General features: G+C 47.5%; 1 protein-coding gene and 1 long non-coding RNA gene across 2 annotated transcripts; one reads left to right on the top strand and one right to left on the bottom strand.

Annotated features, from left to right (window-relative positions):
• Positions 1-1,109: 1,109 nt before the first annotated feature.
• Positions 1,110-5,422, bottom strand: Gm36246 (predicted gene, 36246). Its single transcript, NR_155425.1, has 3 exons — positions 5,337-5,422; positions 2,492-2,567; positions 1,110-1,399 (listed from the first exon to the last, which is right to left on the bottom strand). It is a non-coding gene; the product is annotated as a predicted gene, 36246 (long non-coding RNA).
• Positions 5,423-5,489: 67 nt separating this feature from the next.
• Aaas (achalasia, adrenocortical insufficiency, alacrimia) lies at positions 5,490-18,002 on the top strand. The gene is made up of 16 exons (NM_153416.2): positions 5,490-5,753; positions 6,169-6,296; positions 9,158-9,213; positions 9,480-9,571; positions 9,716-9,762; positions 10,574-10,672; positions 12,017-12,160; positions 15,798-15,918; positions 16,181-16,305; positions 16,425-16,485; positions 16,628-16,718; positions 16,831-16,924; positions 16,996-17,063; positions 17,351-17,432; positions 17,524-17,608; positions 17,744-18,002. Exons 1-16 carry the CDS (start codon positions 5,631-5,633, stop codon positions 17,966-17,968), a joined length of 1,641 nt encoding a protein of 546 aa, NP_700465.2. The 5' UTR covers positions 5,490-5,630; the 3' UTR covers positions 17,969-18,002.
• Positions 18,003-18,089: the final 87 nt, after the last annotated feature.

The raw sequence follows: 18,089 nt of genomic DNA, 5'->3' as shown, positions 1-18,089 counted from the left end.
GCTGACCTGCCTGGCACCTAACCCGCCCCCTGCCCGGGGCCTGCAATCAGTCGTGCCTGCCTCGGAGTTAGTGGAGAAACAAAAGCCACTCTGTGGCCTACGTCCCCAAGCCACAATAGGGCTTTGTGCGGCCCCTGCCCCAGGGCTCCCCCGCTGGGCTGAGGGGGTGCATGGAGCGCTTTCCCAGGCATCTGCTCTGGGACCGCCGTCCACCCCGCTGCCGCAGTGGAGGCGCGGAACCCGAAGGCGACCCCACCCCGCGCTACCCCTGCTCTTGCCCAGGTGCAAGATCTCAGCCCTCTGGCCGGGCGCGCGGCTTCAAAGGCGCTTTGAAGAAATCCGAGTTCCGAAGAAGTGTCGAAGGAGACCAGGGGGAGTGGGCAGGACGTGGGGATGCCGAGGCGCGCACCCAGAAGGCAGAGGGCGAGAGCGGACCCCGGATCCCGTGGTTCACAAGACCCCCCAAGGGCTGGCCCTGTTGCCTCCCGGGCTCCGCCTGTCCGGTGCCAGCTCCCGCCCGCCGCAGCCTCGCGGTCCTCCCCTCCCAGGCCCCTCGGCCCCTTTCATCTTGCTAGACTCGGCTTGGGGTTTTGCTGGTTTCTGGGAGATAAAAACCGCCTCAAATAGCGGCGGCGCGATGCCAGGACAAACAGGGCCGGGCGGGCCATGTGCGCCTGGTTACCGGCCCGGGGCGCCCTGCTCCGGAGGGCGAGCTCAGGCTCCGGCGATGCCTCCCAGACAGTATGTTGGGGCGGTGTATGTGTGTGTGTGTGTGTGTGTGTGTGTGTGTGTGTGTGTGTGTGTGTGTGTGTGTGTGGTGCCCTTAGAAGTCTCTGACCGCGACTGGAGCGCTGCCTGAGTTTGCTCGCTCAGGTCTCAGGAGGGGCGGTGGTAAACCTAAAGCAAAATGCTCGGAGCCCTGGGGGTGGGTGCCATTGGGCTGTAGTCGCTGCGTCGCCCGGGCCATCGCGCCCTCTAGTGCAGTTAGTGGGGGGCTGTGCTAAGCCTGGACGTTGGCCTCTCTAGAACCCGCAAAAGCCATTTTAAAAAGTGTTAAGTTAGCAGTATGGAAGAGGAGGACAGTGCTTGAAAGAGGCCGAGCCAGGACAGAATGGCACTGTGGCTTTACTCCAGGGCGCTTTAAAGGTTGAATCACAAACTTAGCAGACACATACCCGAGGATGACGAGGGGTGGGGAGCTTCATCCGATGCAGGCAGGAATGATGTCTTGGAGTTAGGGATGGACGGTGATCGAGATTCAAATAAAAACCAGCTTCAACACTTTCCTGTCATCTGGCTGGCTATTTCTTTTCTTCAAGCCTGCCCGATCCTCTTTTTCTCAAAGACCTTTCCTAGTCTGCCAGTTGTTCTCAGATAATAGAGAATTTATCAAGTCAGCCTGGCTAATAAGAAAAGGTTAGCTCTTGGTTAAACTTAAAACAAGATGCACGCTTGTAATCCTACCATATTGGCCTGGGCTACATATTAAAATTTTTTTTTCAGAGACTGAACAAAGTTATTATCTCTGATGATTCTCTGGAACTATAATTTTGAGAACCTAGAATCTGCTTTTATTTTTTATTTTTATTTTTAAATTCAAGCGACGGAGAGATAGTGCACTGGTTAAGAGTTCTTACAACTGGTGCAGAGGACTCAGTTTCCATTCCTGGAACCCATGAGAAGGCTAACCATAACTCTAGTTTCAGGGGATCCTAAACCATTTCTGCATAAAAGCAAATTCATACACATAAAAGAAAAAATAATAAGGGGCTGGGGAGATGGCTCAGTGGTTAAAGGTTAAGAGCACTTGACTGCTCTTCCAAAGGTCTTGAGTTCAATTCCTAGCAACCACATGGTGGCTCACAACCATCTGTAATGGGATCTGATGCCCTCTTCTGGTGTGTCTGAAGACAGCTACAGTGTACTCACATACATAAAATAAATAACTCTTTAAAAATAAAATAAATGCTTTCTTTTTTTTGGGGGGGGGGGAGACATGATCTCTCTATGCAGCCATGACTTATCCTGAAACTGGATATGTACATGAAGCTGACCCCTAGTGGTAAAAAAATCCCCCTGCCTCTGCCTCTTGAGTATTAGGATAAAGGGCGTGTGCTACCATGCCTGAAAAAGTCTTTAAAAGATTCATTTCCTTTTATTTTATGTGATGAATACTCTGAAAGTTGCCTGATGTAAATCCTGGGAACAAAACTAGGGCCCCCTGGAAGAGCATCAACTGCTCTGAACTGCTGAGCCGCCTCTTTAGCTTCACCAGCAAATTTATGAAAAATTTTAAAAAGAGAGAGAGAAAAATCTCAGGTGACTCGGGCATTCCTTAACATTCGAGGGATAAGAGATTACAGGCAAGTCCAGCGTGGAGGGTTTGCTTCCAGCACGCAGGACACAGAGAACAACCACAGCAAGCTCCAGGGCAGCACAGGGAGACCCAGCTCAGCGAAACAGAGCAAAGGGAAATTGAGGCCAACCTCACCTCAGATGAAGAGAACCTGCAGGCTTCGTCCGGATGTCTCTGTCTTCTGACCTGGGAGCTTCTCTGTAAGGTCCTTCTAGATAGAAAGGAGAGGCAGACACAGAAGTTCAGGGCACAAGAAACTATTTCTGCCATTGCCCTTACATTCTTCAGTGAGGCCGGGCATGGTGGCACACACCTTTAATCCCAGCACTTGGGAGGCAGAGGCAGGAGGATTTCTGAGTTCGAGGCCAGCCTGGTCTACAAAGTGAGTTCCAGGACAGCCAGGGCTACACAGAGAAACCCTGTCTCGAAAAAACCAAAAAAAAAAAAAAAAAAAAACCCACCAAAAAAACCCACATTCTTCAGTGAGACTGGGGGTGTGGGGCCTGAGCCTACATACAGCTTTGAGTTCTTCCTTCCTTCCTTCCTTCCTTCCTCCCTCCCTCCCTCCCTCCCTCCCTTCCTTCCTTTCTTCCTTCATTCCTTCCTTCCTCTCTCTCTCTCTCTCTCTCTCTCTCTCTCTCTCTCTCTCTTTCCCTTTCTTTTCTTTTTTCTTTTTTTCAGACAGGCCTAGTCTCTCAGGTTCGCTGTGTACCAGATGAATGACAATCGAGGTTAACTATTCACCACTGTTTGTAATTCTCAGCACTCAGGAGATGAGGCAGGAGGATTCCGGCAAATTAGAAGTCACCCTCAGCCTGTCTCAAAAATACAAAACTAAAATTAATCAAGTGCATAATTGCCACACCTCCCATTCTTTACGCTCCAGTTTTAGGTCCATCTTCCACATTTCTTTTTAAAGACAAGATCTTATGTAGCTGAGACATAGTGTGAACTATGCTTCAGAGGATGTCCCTGAATTTGTGTCTCTAGACATAGTGTGGTTTGTGCTTGTTTGTTTGTTTTTGAGACACCATCTCACTATATATCCCTGACTGGCCTGTAGCTTCCTATGTTAGACCAGGATAGCTCTGAATTCACAGTGATCCACCCATTTCGGCTTCCTGAGTGCTGGGACTAAAAGCATGTACCATTAGGCCAGGCTAATACGTTTAGTTTTTCTTTTTAAAGAGTTAATTTATTGGGAAATGAAAACCAAACTAAGAGCCAGGTGATGGTGGCAGTGGTGGCACCTTTAATCCCTGTACTTGGGAGGCAGAGGAAGATGGAACTCTGAGTTTTGAGGCCAGACTGGGGTACCTATGGAGTGAATTCTAGGACAGACAGGGCTACACAGAGAATCCTTCTATTGAAAAACAAAACAAAGCAAAAAGTTATTTGGGGGCCAGAGAGATGGCTCAGTGGCTAAGAGCAGTTACTGTTCTTGCAGAGGATCCTGGTTCTGTTCCCCAAATCTACATGATGATTCAGAACCATCTGTAACTCCTGTTCCAGGGGAGTCCAGCGCCCTTTACTGGCTGCTGTGGACACTGCATGCATGTGGTGCACATAGGTGCATACAGGCAAAACACAAATTAAAAAAATATTTTTAAAAGCCCCTTATACTCCCTGTATAGTACTACAGGTGTGCATGCACCACCATGCCCAGTGACAAAAGTGCTCTCGAGGAGGAGGGTCAGGCTCAGAGTCAGTTTCAATTAAAGGCTAGGTGAGTCCATTTCTTTGGGTGTCAGGTGAGGCAGAGCATCATAGATTCAGGAGCAGGTGGAAGAGTTTGCTTATTCATAATGGCCAGGAAGCAGAGAGATAGCAATAGCAGGGAAAGGCTAATACCGTTCCTGTGAGTCTCACCATCCCACACTTCCCTCCCATTTGTCTATTCAGATTTTGAGCTCACAATTGAATTAAGTTAGAATTAAACCATCTAAACATCTCTCTGTAGTTCTAGCCCCCCCCCCAACCCCTTCAGTTTCAGAAAAGGTCTCAGGAGAGCATGGTGGTAGATCTTTAATCTCAGCACTCTTGGGAGATAGAGGTATGAATCTCTATGAATTCAAGGTCAGTCATGTCTACATAGCAAGTTCCGTGCTAGCCAGAGCAACATAGCCATACCCTGCCTCAAAATAAAGCCTAGGGCTGGAGAGATGGCTCAGCAGTTAAGAGCACTGACTGCTCTTCTAGAAGTCCTGAGTTCAATTCCCAGCAACCACATGGTGGCTCACAACCATCTGTAATGGAATCAGATACCCTCTTCTGGTGTGTCTGAAAACCATGAGAGTGTACTCATATAAATAAAACAAATCTTAAAACAAACAAACAAACAAACAACAAAGCCTAAATAAGACAAAGTCAGGGTGGTATGTATCTCAAGTTGGAAGAGAACTATGGAGTGGACATTCAGTGATCCTCCTGCCTGTACCTCCCAATGCTGGGATTACAGATCGGAGTCAACGGTATTTGGAGGCAGGGGCTTGCTACGCAGTCTACACTAACCTTTTATTCTTGTCCACATCCTGTAGGCATTACAGCCTTGGGCCAATATGCCCCACCAATGTCTGGTTTGTGTGTATTTTGGTCCAATCTGTGTCATTTTGCTACTGGTAGTTCAACGGTGCACTTTTGGGGTTATTGTAAGGATTATAGAAGCGTTTGTTAGTGATATACTCGGGAAAAGTTACTGTCCTTCCAGTGTCCGTCTCTCTCTTTCAGGACGCCTTACCCTGTGAAGTCCGTTCTGACTGTCCTCTAAAGTCTTTTTTGTTTTTTTTTTGGAGGTGGGGGGGCGGGGAAAGCTCACTGGTAGGATGACATCGTCTGTATATTCCTCAAGGATATTTACGGGGGTTGGAGAGTTTAATTAGGTACTTTCCTAAACCTGGCTTATTTTGGGCTTTTTCCGTACTAAGTAAGTGAGTGGGAGACGCTGCTGGGGATTCAGAGTTGGAAAAAACAGTAGTCTTACAGGAAACAAACCAAAACCAAACCGCGGCGCTCCTTACGCCACAGGTCGGTCCTCGGACGTGTCAGCGTCGTGCCCGCTCCGTACGCAAGGGGGCGCGCCAGGAAGTCCCGGAAGTCCGTCCCGAAACCCGACTCGGAACTTTCTTCCTTGCACTTCCGTTCAGCTTCGCGCAGTCGTTTGTCCTGTACGGCTACCCGTCCTCACACGAATCTAGCCCGGGAACTAAGATTCCGGGGAGCGCAGTCGTCACCAGCCGGGAGCCTGTCGATTCCAGACGCTCTCCGGACTGGCAAGATGTGCTCCCTGGGGTTGTTCCCCCCGCCGCCGCCTAGAGGTCAAGTCACCCTGTATGAGCACAATAACGAGCTGGTGACCGGCAACAGCTATGAGAGCCCGCCTCCCGACTTTCGGGGCCAGGTGGTCCGGGTGGGAACGCTGCGGTGGGGATGCGGAAAGTGGGAATAGAGGCGACGCGGCGGGGCTCGCTCACAAGTGATTGGGAACGGCATGACTCCCACAGGAGACTGGAGAGAACGAAATATATTTTAGGGCCTGTGTTACCCAGTTAGGCATGCCAAGGCATGTGAGGAGGTTCTAGGAGGGGTAGAGAAGATGATGGATGCCGTCCATCAGGTCTTCTCTAGTGTCAACCCTGTGAAAAACGATTGTGGTTTGCAGATGAGGACTGAAAATTTTCTGTCCCACAAGTGTTACATTTGTGGGTATGGGAAATGGGGCCGTGGAATCTCTTATGCCATAGGTTGGAGATGGCAAGGAGTTCTGTTAAGATTTGGGGAAGAGACTGACTGCCTCCCTCTCTTCTGAGGTATAGTGGATCAATCTTCCTGTCCTACACCTGACCAAGGATCCCCTAAAAGCCCCAGGGAGGCTGGACCATGGTACAAGAACTGCCTTCATCCATCACCGTGAGCAAGTGTGGAAGAGATGCATCAATGTTTGGTGAGGCATAGCAAACAGTGGCTTAAATAGGCCATGGTCTACCGAGCCTGCTTTGGGCAGCTCTTGAATGGCTGCTTATTGCAGTCTGTGTCTTCATATTACCACAAATCATATTAGGTGATCCATTTTTATTGTAAAACTCAAGGGTGTACCAGAAACCTCATTTATCCCTAATAGCTTGGCTTGATTTTACAAACCTGCTCTCAGCACCGACCTCATTTGCTTTTATCTGAAGCTCAGGAAAGTTAGGAAAAGGTTGAATTGATTCGTTAATATGTAGGACATGTAAGAATTAAAGCTGTGCTATCTTTTTTTTTTTTAACTGTACGTTTGGAAAAGTTACATAATTACTCTGTCCTAAAGCCAAACCCCTTTAAACCATGGTGACTAAATAGATACAAAGCACATAGAAGCATTTCCTGGCACATTAATCCCTTGATGTGTTTGCCATCCCCATTATTATCATTGCCATTATCTGTAAAAAGAATCCCTGGTGCCGGGCGTGGTGGCTCACGCCTTTAATCCCAGCACTCCGGAGGCAGAGGCGGGCGGATTTCTGAGTTCGAGGCCAGCCTGGTCTACAGAGTGAGTTCCAGGACAGCCAGGGCTACACAGAGAAACCCTGTCTTGAAAAAACAAACAAACAAAAAAAAAACGAATCCCTGGCAATTATGTTCCTGGGTTCATGAGTTTGCTTGTTACTTTGTGAGTTGTTGTCAAATAGCCTTTTATCCAAATTTTACATACAGGACTTGGGGTATAGCTCAGTTGGCAGAGTGCTTGCCTGGCATGCAGGAAGCCCTAAGATCAGTAACTAGCACCATGTAAAACTAGGTATGATTGGTACATGTCTGTAATCTCACACTAGGCAGGAGGAGCAAAAGCACGTGGCTATTCTTGGCTACATTGCAAAATTGAGGCTAGCCTGGACTTCATGAGACTATCTCAAAACCAACCAACCAAACCAAAAGCAAACAAAACAGAAACTGGGCAGTGGTATTGTGGTGATGGTTAAATTGCCTATGGAAGCACCTAGCCCAGTGCCTGGTATGTTATAGATGTATTTGTTGATATAATTACTACTTGCTGTTTCTCAAAATATTACTCAGCCTTACTGATATCTTTTTTAAAAAAAAATTTATTTATTATTTATATTTAAGTACCCAGTAGCTGTCTTCAGACACAGTAGAGGGCTTCAGATGTCATTACAGATGGTTGTAAGCCACCATGTGGTTGCTGGGATTTGAACTCAGGACCTTTGGAAGAACAGTCAGTGCTCTTAACCGCTGAGCCATCTCTCCAGCCCACTGATATCTTAATTATTCCTCCATTCTATGTATTCTGCTCCCTAAGTTTCTCAAACTTCTCTCTTTTATATCCTGAGAGTTCAGGCTACTTCACCTTTTATTCTGAGGAGTCCTTAAGTAGCTTGCTTTCTTTCTTTCTTTCTTTCTTTCTTTCTTTCTTTCTTTCTTTCTTTTTTTTAATTTTTATTTTATTTTTTTATTTTTCGAGACAGGGTTTCTCTGTGTAACAGTCCTGGCTGTCCTGGAACTTTCTATGTAGACCAGGCTGGCCTCAGACAGATCTGCCTGCCTGTGCCTCCTGAGTGCTGAGGTTAAAGGCGTGGGCCACCTTAAGTAGTTTCTTACTTGATCCCTTTCTCCATTCTGGACTCCTCTAATGTCCAAACTGATCTTTCTGAAGTGCTCTTGTGATTATTTGTTTCCCTTGCTGAAGACACTTTGATGACTTTCCATTCCCTGTTTGAAAGTATGGTTGATGCCCCCCTCTCCCTCCCTCCCTCCCTTTCTCCTCCTCCTCCTCTCCCTTTTCTCCCTCATTCTCTATTTGAGACAGGGCCTCCTCTCGAATCAGTTTGTAGCCGTGGCTGGATGAACTCACCACTTAGATCAGTTTGGCTGAGGACTCACAGGGTTCTTCCTGCCTCTGCCTCCTGCAAACGGAATTAAAGGTGTTTGCCCGCACGCCTGGCCAAGCCCTAACTGACTTGCTCAGAAATTCTACCACCTCCAGTCCTTGAAATTTAGTTGCCTCATCTGTAAGTGGGCAAAATGTCATTTAGATTAACGTGATAAATAATCTAATGTCCTAAGTAAGTTAAAGGGCAATATATATAAAGTGCTTGATGCATAGTTGGTACTCACTAAAAATATAATACCTCCTTTTTTGTCTTTGTGTTTGTTTTGTTTAAAAAAGTTTATGTATATGAGTACACTGTAGCTGTCTTCAGACACACCAGAAAAGGGCATCGGATCCCTTTACAGATGGTTGTGAGCCACCATGTGGTTGCTGGGAATAGAACTCAGGACCTCTGGAAGAACAGCCAGTGCTCTTAACCGCTGAGCCATTTCTCCAGCCCCTTGTTTTGTTTTCTTTGTTGAGACAGGTTTTCTGTGTAGCACCAGCTATCTTGTTCCTCACTCTGTAGACCTTGAACTCAGAGATCGGCCTGCCTCTGCCTCCCAAGTGCTGGGATTGAAGCCATGAGTGAATACTACCCCACTTCCTTTTTTTTAAAAAAAAAAAAAAAAAAAGAGAGATAATGCTTCATCCAGCCCTGGCAACTGTGTTGCTAAGGATCTTCAGCTTTTATTATTCCCAGTTTTACCTACCCAGTGTTGGGGTTACAGGCATAAGCTACCACATCTGATTTTATATGCTAGTGGGGATTGAATCCAGGGCTTTATTCATAGCATGTTAGGTACTCTACCAATTGAGGTGCACACATTCCCCAACCCTCTTATCTTTAGTATATGTTTGTTGAATGAATGAAAGAAACCTATTAGAGGGACTTACTACAGGGTCAGAGTAACTCTTTGTCTCTTTCTCCGTGTGAGGCATGATGTGGGCCTTTTTGGCGTCCTGAATGAAATTGCGAATTCAGAGGAAGAAGGTAAGGCTCCCCTCCAGTCCCTTCTGTCTGTAAGCTTATCTCCTCCCCATACTTCCCAACCTCATCCCAACACCTGTTAGCCTGTTTTTTTCTGTCACCTTTTCTTCTAAGTACCCAGATAATCACAGTGGGTACTGGGAGATGGTATCCAAGCCCATTCATTGCTGTGCACAAGGACTGAAGAGCTTTGACTCTGTCCTCACCCAAGAGCAGGGCCAGTCATAGCCCTGTGCATGATGCCATCAGAGCTGTCTTTTACCTCACAGTGTTTGAGTGGGTAAAGACAGCCTGCAGCTGGGCCCTGGCTCTCTGTGGCCGCGCCTCCTCACTCCATGGCTCCCTGTTTCCACACCTCTCTGTAAGTTTGACTTCTTCCCTGCCTCCTTCCTTTGTGGGCGGAGCTGGACGTGATGACTCAGAGGGTGGGTGTGGTCTAACTCCTCTGGGAATGTTGAGTAGGTGAGCTCCTTCTGTATGTCATATCTATTTGCTGTGTTCTTAGCTCAGGAGTGAAGATCTGATTGCTGAATTTGCCCAAGTAACTAACTGGTGAGTGCACAAACTCTGGCACCCTGTAGGACAGGATTCCTGAACTGAAAATGCCTTTGGGGAGAGAGGTGAAGGCCAAAACTCCTCTGTGCACATTGTCACCCCTGTTCTGTTTCCTGTCAGCTTGGTGTAAATAGAGTCATTTGCAGAGAGGAAGCTTGAGGGAAGCTGTGGGGTACCTTCTTGATTGATTGATGTACGATTGATGACCTGAGGGAAGCCGTGGGGTGCTGTGATTGATTATTGATTGATGACCTGAGGGAAGCTGTGGAGTGTCGTGATTGATTGGTGATTGATGGCCTCCTCACTGGTGGTCCTGGGTGCTGTAAGTAAGCAGACTGAAATCTGACCTAGCTGTGATTCTCTTTAACCCCAGCACTCAGGCAGAGGCAGGTGGATCTCTGAGCTGGAGGCCAGCCTGGGCTACAGAGTGATTTGTGGGTAGCTAGAGCTACATACTGAGACACTGCCTCAAAATACAAAACAAAAAATCCACCCAGCTACCTATCCCACCCCATCCCCCCAGAAAGAAAGAAGAAAGCAGGCTGAGCAAGCCAGCAAGCATCATACACCGTAGCTCCTGCCTTGCGTTCCTGCCCTGACTCCCCTGGATGGTGGACTGCGAGCTGACGGATGATGTCAGCCCTTTACTCTCCAGTTGTTCTTGTCATGGTGTTTTATCTACCGTAACTAAGACACCACCCTACCCACCCTCAGCAAGGACAGAAGAAGGCCTGAGCACCCTTTGCTCCTCGTTGCTAGGCTGTTGCCGGGAGGTACAGCTGCCAACTGGGTGCTCATCCCACTGCAGGTCCAGCTGCTGCTTACGGGTCTTTGCCTGGCATCCTCACACCAACAAGTTTGCAGTGGCCCTGCTGGACGACTCCATCCGTGTTTATAATGCCAACAGGTGCGTGTGTGCGTGTGTGCGTGTGTGCGTGTGTATGCAAGCAGGGTCAGGTTCAGACCCGGCTCACTTCCTGCTGGCCTTGGCCCGGCACTTCATGGGCCCGGCACTTCATGGGCTAGTCCATAGGGCTCCTTCCAGAATTGGGGTTGGGAACACAGGATATGTCCTTCCTGCATCTGACTTTTTTTCTAAGGTAGGATCTCTGCTGGCCTTGAACTCAGAGATCCCCCTGCCTCTGCCTCCCAAGTGCTGGGATGAAAGAGGTGCACTATGACTCCTAGTGCATATCTAAGTTTTACTTTATTTATGCTTCTGTCTCACAGTATCCAGTGCTCTTGACCCAACCCCTGGATGGACTCCTCCCTCCCTGTGGTTTTACCCTGTGCTGAGAATCAGACCCAGGACTTTGTACAGGCAGAGTACCAGGGTTACCTCTAAGCTACATCTTTAGGCCCTGAGTTAGATTTCTTCTGTGTTGGTTTTACTTTAAAAAAAAAAAAAGATTTATTTATTCATTTAATGTATGAGTACACTGTCGCTGTCTTCAGACACACCAGAAGAGGGCATCGGATCCCCTTTCAGATGGTTGTGAGTCGACATGTGTTTGCTGGGGTTTGAACTCAGGACCTCTAGAAGAGCAGTCAGTGCTCTTAACCACTGAGCCATCTCTCCAGCCCATGGTTTACTTTTAATCTTTTGTTTTACCGTTTTTGGTTTTTTTAAGATTCATTTTATTTTATGCGAATGGGTATTTTGCCTGAGAATGTACATGAATGTGTACCATGTACATGCCTGGTGCTATGAGAGGAGTTATAGACAGTAGTAAGCTACCATGTAGGTGCTGGGGATTGAACCCAGCCCCTCTAAAGGAGCAGCCAGAGCTCTAAGCCATCTTTCTCAGCCCCTCCCCCCACCCCTTTTTTTTTTTTTTTGGAGGCAGGGTTTCTCAGTGTAGCCCTGGCTGTCCTAGAACCTGCTCTGTAGACCAGGCTGGCCTCACTCAAAGATCTGCCTCCTGAGTGCTGTGATTTAAGGTGTGTGCCATGACACCGGGCCTGTTTTACCTTCTTGAAAATTGTTTTAAATTTTATTTATTTTTGATGTGATTGAGTGTTTTGCCTGCTTCCATGCTAGAAGAGGGCAACTTATCCTCTGGAACTAGAGTTACAGACAGTTGTGAGCTACCATGTAGGTGCTAGGAACTGAGCCCATGCCCTTTGGAAGATCAGCCAGTGCTGTTAATCGCCGAGCCATCTCTCTAGCACCTTGTTTTTTTTTAGTGGGACTTGGGCTCTTTGAGCTCCGTGCCTCTGCTTTGACTTAGTTTCCTGCCTCTGTATCCAGCACTATAGTTCCCTCCCTGAAGCACCGTCTGCAGCGAAATGTAGCAGCCTTGGCCTGGAAGCCCCTCAGTGCCTCTGTCTTGGCTGTGGCCTGCCAGAGCTGTATTCTCATCTGGACCCTAGACCCCACTTCCTTATCTACGAGGTGAGTCATGGCATCCTGTCCTGACCTTTCTGAGGGTCATGCCAAGGGCCCATGGGGTATGCAAGTTATTCTCATGCCGCTTCCTAGGGCTGTGGGAAAAGCGGATCTAAGGTCAGGTGGGTGCTAGGGTGCCCTGTGTAGACAAAGGGACAGATTTAGAGGCCTCTGGGATTTGGGAAAATATGCCTGTGGGTCATACACTTCCAGCCAGCCAGAGGTATAACAGTAGAGCAGGAACAAATACACACATGGGTAGAAACCATAAAAATGGAACAATCAGTAGGCAGTGGTGGCCCACTCCTCGAATCCTAGCACTCCAGTGTCAGAGGAAGGAAGTCGGATCTCTGAGTTCAAGGTCTACAGGCTGTCTGGGACAGTCAGGGCTACACAGAGAAACCTTGTCTCAAAAAAACAAAAACACCCCCCCCAAAAAAAAAAAAAAAACCCAAAGCCAAACAAAAAGTTGGGACAATACCATGAGAAGTAAAATCAAAACCAGAGAATTCTAAAATTATGAATAAATAAAACCTTAGCCAGGTGGTGGTGATGCACAACTTTAATCTCAGCACTGGGGAGGCAGAGGCAGGTGGATCTCTGTGAATCCGAGGCCACCTTGGTCTATGAAAGGATTTCAGGACAGCCAGAGCTGTTACACGAAGAAACTCTTGGGGAAAAAAAAAAAGTACATACAATTATTGTATGTGGGCACACATGTGATAGGTCAAGTGTGGTGGGCGGTTTTGGAGAGTTGATTTCCCCTTACACTGTGTGGGTCCCGGCGGTTGTCTGAGCTCAGGTCTTCAGGCTTGACTGCCGTCTCTGTGTTCCCTCCTGCTCCCTGCTCCATTCCTGTTTCTTTCTTTTCCTCCCCTGCAGCCCTATTTTAGCAGTCTTCCTAGAGAAGTTAGGAAATGACCAAATTTAAGTATGGTTTGGTTTTTTGTTTGTTTGTTTGCTTGTTTTTTGATAGTGTCTCCCTGTGTTGGCCTAGAACTCACTATGCAGACCAGGCTAGTTTTGAGCTCACAGAGATGGACCAGCCTCTGATTCCTGCGTGCTGGGATTGAAGGGTGTACCACTGTGCCCGATGTATTTCATTCTGTTCTCAGCTCAGTGGCTGAGTTGGTGTCTGTGTCACCATGTCAGACTTTCAGAACTGAGAAGCTGATGTCTGCCCATTCTTTTTTTTTTTTTTTTTTGCTTATTTATTTTTGGGGGTGGGGTGGGGAAACAGGGTTTTTCTGTGTAGACCTGGCTGTTCTGGAGCTCACTCTGTGGACCAGGCAGCTGGCCTTGAACTCACATAGCTCTGCCTGCCCCTGTTCCCTAATGGGTTGAGCCACCACCGTCTTGCTGTCCCTTACTGTTGACTATGCTCAGAAATTACTTGGATCTCACCAGTAGTTCCCTTCATGCTTGGCTTGATTTTGTTTTTTGTTTTGTTTTGTTTTTTAATTAATGTTCTGTCTTTTTTTGTTTGTTTTTGTTTGTCTTGTTTTGTTTTGTTTTTTCGAGACAGGGTTTCTCTGTGTAGCCCTGGCTGTCCTGGAATTCACTTTGTAGACCAGGCTGGCCTCGAACTCAGAAATCTGCCTGTCTCTGCCTCCCAAGTGCTGGGATTAAAGGCATGCACCACCACGCCCATAATGTTCTGTCTTGAGTTATAGTTATTTAGGGAAAAAAAGTCTTTTTAATTGTACAGAATGGCACAAAACATTGGCACTGGTAATACTGAGTCATGTGTCTTTGGTTGTTTTTGAGGCAGGGTTTAATTAGGCAACTCTGACCACCAACTTACATATAGATAAGGCTGGCTTTTAACTCTTGACCCTCCTGCCTCTCCCTCTCAAGTGAAAGGAGTGTACTGCACACCCTGCTTCTTTTGGGAAATTTTTTATAGTGAGGTTTATTTTACTTCTTAAAAATGTATGTGTATAGGTGTATGTCTGCATACCATGTGCATGCAGTGCCTAGGGAAGCCAGAAGAAGGTGATGTACCCTGGGGCTGGAGTTGCAGATGGTTGTGAACCACCATGTGGGAGCTGGGAATCAAACCAACCTGTATCCTCTGGAAGAGCAGCCAGTGCTCTTATCCACATAGCCATATCTCCAGCCCCTTTCCTAGGAAATTAGAATTTCTTTTAGGGAGAAGCCAGCAAAGTTTGATGGAAGAGTAACAATTCTTGTAGCAGTGATGCTACAAAAGACAGGCTGCCCTTTAAAATGTTTATATCTGAGGGACTTGGAGTTGGTGCTGGGGATAAGAGGTTCAGGAAACGTGATGCCCCCTTCTGTCCATCATGGGCACTGCATACACATGGGCACTGACAAGCATGCATGCAAAGCAACCAAACATATAAATCAGTAAAAGATGTATTTTTAATTACATATGTGTGTGTGTGTGCACATGAGTGTAACTGCCCACAGAAACTAGTGGAACTGGAGATACAGACATTTATAAGCTGCCAGACATATGTACTGGGAATCAAACTTTGGTTCTTAGGAAAAATGGTACAGACTCTTAAGTGCATCTCTCCAAATTTTTAATTTTTTTAATTTTTTTTTTTTCGAGACAGGGTTTCTCTGTATAGTCATGGCTGTCATTAAAGGCGTGCTGCCATTAAAGGCGTGCTCCACCACCGCCCGGCGTTTAATTTTTTTTTAATCTATGTGTGCACTCATGTGGTGGTCATAGACAACTTTTTGTTGTTTTGTGTTTTTGAGACAGGGTTCTCTGTGTAGCCTGGCTGTCCTGGAACTCGCTCTGTAGATCAGGCTGAGCTTGAATCCAGAGATGCCAGAGTGCAACTTACAGCCCAGAGAGCAGCGTTTGGGAGTGGTTCTATATGTCCACTGTGGTTTCCTAAGATAGAACTTTTATAATACATATACATACACATATATATATATATATATGATCTATTTAATATAATTTTTTTAATTTTTTTTTTTTTTTGGTTTTTTTGAGACAGGGTTTCTCTGTATAGCCCTGGCTGTCCTGGAACTCACTTTGTAGACCAGGCTGGCCTCAACTCAGAAATCCGCCTGCCTCTGCCTCTCGAGTGCTAGGATTAAAGGCGTGTGCCACCATGCCCAGCTAATATAAAATGTTTAACATATAAAATATATTTAAAATACACTTAATATATTACATATTATACTTTTATATAACATGTATTCAGTGCCATATTTTATATAATATATAACGTGTTATAAAATACATATTTATAGATAAATACAATAACAAAGTCAAAGGTTGGGCAATGTGCCATATGGACAATCTAATGTGCATTTGAAGAGGTCTGAGGAGCAGGCTACAAGGAGAGTGGAGCCATTAACAGTGAACTGGAGCCCAGAGATGACTGAGTTTCTGTCAGTGACCTGGGCCTCATGGCAGCTAAAAGGGGTTACTGCTGGGTGGAAAGGGGAGAACCCAGGCCATGGCTCTGAAACAGCACTTGGTGATGGAAGTGCGAGAGGGCATCGACCTCTGGGCTGGACTTAGAGGGTGTGAGCACCCGCAGTGAGTGCTGGGATCAAAGGCAGCAAGTGTTCTCACAGTCATCAGCCCCCCCTCCCCCAATGCATTTGTTTGTTTACTGTTTTCTCACCACATCCTTTTGTTTATCCCTGGCAGACCCTCCTCTGGCTGCGCCCAGGTGTTGTCTCACCCTGGGCACACACCAGTCACTAGCTTGGCTTGGGCCCCCAATGGGGGGTGGCTGCTCTCAGCCTCACCTGTAGATGCTGTTATTCTGGTGAGTTGGTTCCCACCCCTCAGACAAGAGCCTTCCTTACCTGGTGGTAGAAAGTGTGAGGCAGTGTGGTTGTTGTTTGTCTTCAGAGTTTCAGCTGAGCTCTGCCAGCTATCACTGTGATCTTAAACATAGGTCTTTATGTCGAGTAGTCTGGTTTCTTGCTGCTTCCCCTTCTCTGGGGATTTGTGTACATAAATGGGTAGCCCACCATGAGTTGCTTGATAATCTTTTGAGTTTCTGTACTGAGTTCCCTCTATCTCAGGTATGGGACGTTTCAACAGAGACTTGTGTCCCCCTTCCTTGGTTCCGAGGAGGAGGGGTTACCAATCTGCTGTGGTCCCCAGATGGCAGCAAAGTCCTGGCTACTACTCCTTCTGCCGTCTTTAGGTGAGTAGGCGAAAAGCTAGGGGAGTGAGGGAAGAACCCAGAGAAGGGCACTTCACTTCCCGGCCAGTCCAGGGGTGGAGCCTGAAGGCCCTGCTGTAATCTGGCTTTCTTTGGTTTAGAGTCTGGGAGGCCCAGATGTGGACTTGTGAGGCGTGGCCAACTCTTTCAGGGCGCTGCCAGGTAAGTGAGGACTGTATGGATTCACAGAAGCTGGGAGGAAGGGAAGGGAATTCCCCTGGGCCTGGACCTATGGCTCCTCATCTTCTCCCCTGCTTTAGCCCTCCTGTAGATCCATCTCCTATCTTTTCCTTCCTGTCCCCAGACTGGCTGCTGGAGTCCAGATGGAAACCGACTGCTGTTCACTGTATTGGGGGAAGCATTAATTTATTCCTTGTCATTCCCAGAACGATGTGGTGAGTTAGGACATTTCAGAATGCAGACTCTCTGGGGTGGTCAGAGGAAGATAGCAGTTATAGGGCACTGAGGGCTGAAGGGAAGCACATAAGCCAAGAACACTGCTTACAGGAACAGGGAAAGGACATGTTGGAGGTGCAAAGTCAGCAACCATCGTAGCAGATCTTTCTGAGACAACAATTCAGACCCCAGATGGAGAGGAGAGGTGAGTCTGAGTAGCTGTGGGAGGAGGGATGAAGTGGGAATGAGCCACACTCAATGCTTGTCCTGTTACAGACTCGGGGGAGAGGCCCACTCCATGGTGTGGGACCCAAGTGGTGAACGTCTGGCTGTGCTCATGAAAGGTAAGGAGCAGAGAGAATGAATGGGCTGTCTTTCTTTGAGAAAAGGTCACTGTGTAGCCCTGGCTGTCCTGGAATTCACTGTGTACCTCAGGCTGGCCTTGAACTCACAGGTCCACCTGTTTTGTCTGCCCGTGCTGGTATTAAAGGTGTGTGCCAATACACTCAACTAGACAAAGGGCTTTCCTAAGCCACAGCCTAATAGATCTTGACAGCACCCCGGCTGCTGTTCTCTGCCTCTGGGACTCTGTTTCCAGAGTCCCCTGTATTGGCTGATCCATTTCTTACAGGAAACCCACAGGTTCAGGACGGGAATCCTGTCATCCTCCTTTTTCGAACTCGAAACAGCCCCGTGTTTGAACTGCTTCCCTGGTAAGTGCAAGCTGACATTGGGGCTGGCCACAAAGACCTTCCCACATCCAGCCACCTTTTGTCTTCTCACCTCTTCTTCTTTTTGCCGAAGTGGTATTATTCAGGGGGAACCAGGAGCCCAAGCTCAGCTCATCACTTTCCATCCTTCCTTCAACAAAGGGGCCTTGCTTAGTGTGGTGAGTCGGCTAGGCTGTGTGTGTGTGTGTGTGTGTGTGTGTGTATGCACGTGCACATGTGTGTGTGCACGTGCAGGTGTCTTCAGGACAGCTGGAGGCCCAGATGGTGACGCCTTTCTTTCTCATTCTCTGCAGTGCTGGTCCACAGGCCGAATCACCCACATACCTCTGTACTTTGTCAATGCTCAGTTTCCACGCTTTAGCCCAGTACTTGGTCGAGCCCAGGAGCCTCCAGCTGGAGGGGGAGGCTCTATTCATGAAGTGCCACTATTTACTGAGACATCACCAACCTCTGCTCCTTGGGACCCTCTTCCAGGACAATCATCTGCTCAACCCCACTCCCCTCATTCCCACTTGTAAATAAAGTTTTTCTTGTTTCCACTCATTTACCAGGATGTAACTCCGAGTGTATTGCTAGGGTGTAAGATGACCACTGGTTAGATCCTTCAGTCACTCTCCAGCTGGTTGGGAACTTGATCAA

Source organism: Mus musculus, chromosome 15, assembly GCF_000001635.26.
Source record: "Mus musculus strain C57BL/6J chromosome 15, GRCm38.p6 C57BL/6J".
In the NCBI taxonomy this organism is placed as follows: Eukaryota; Metazoa; Chordata; class Mammalia; order Rodentia; family Muridae; genus Mus; species Mus musculus.
Note: the sequence above shows the minus strand (reverse complement) of the source record. Positions and strands in the feature narration are given on the sequence as shown.

Excerpts from the sequence above, each read along its gene's own strand:
- Aaas (NM_153416.2), top strand. The coding sequence starts at position 5,631 with ATGTGCTCCCTGGGGTTGTTCCCCCCGCCGCCGCCTAGAGGTCAAGTC. Across the intron at positions 5,754-6,168 it reads CTCCCGACTTTCGGGGCCAG|TGGATCAATCTTCCTGTCCT; the intron begins GTGGTCCGGGTG and ends TCTGAGGTATAG. Across the intron at positions 9,214-9,479 it reads TGCGAATTCAGAGGAAGAAG|TGTTTGAGTGGGTAAAGACA; the intron begins GTAAGGCTCCCC and ends TTTACCTCACAG.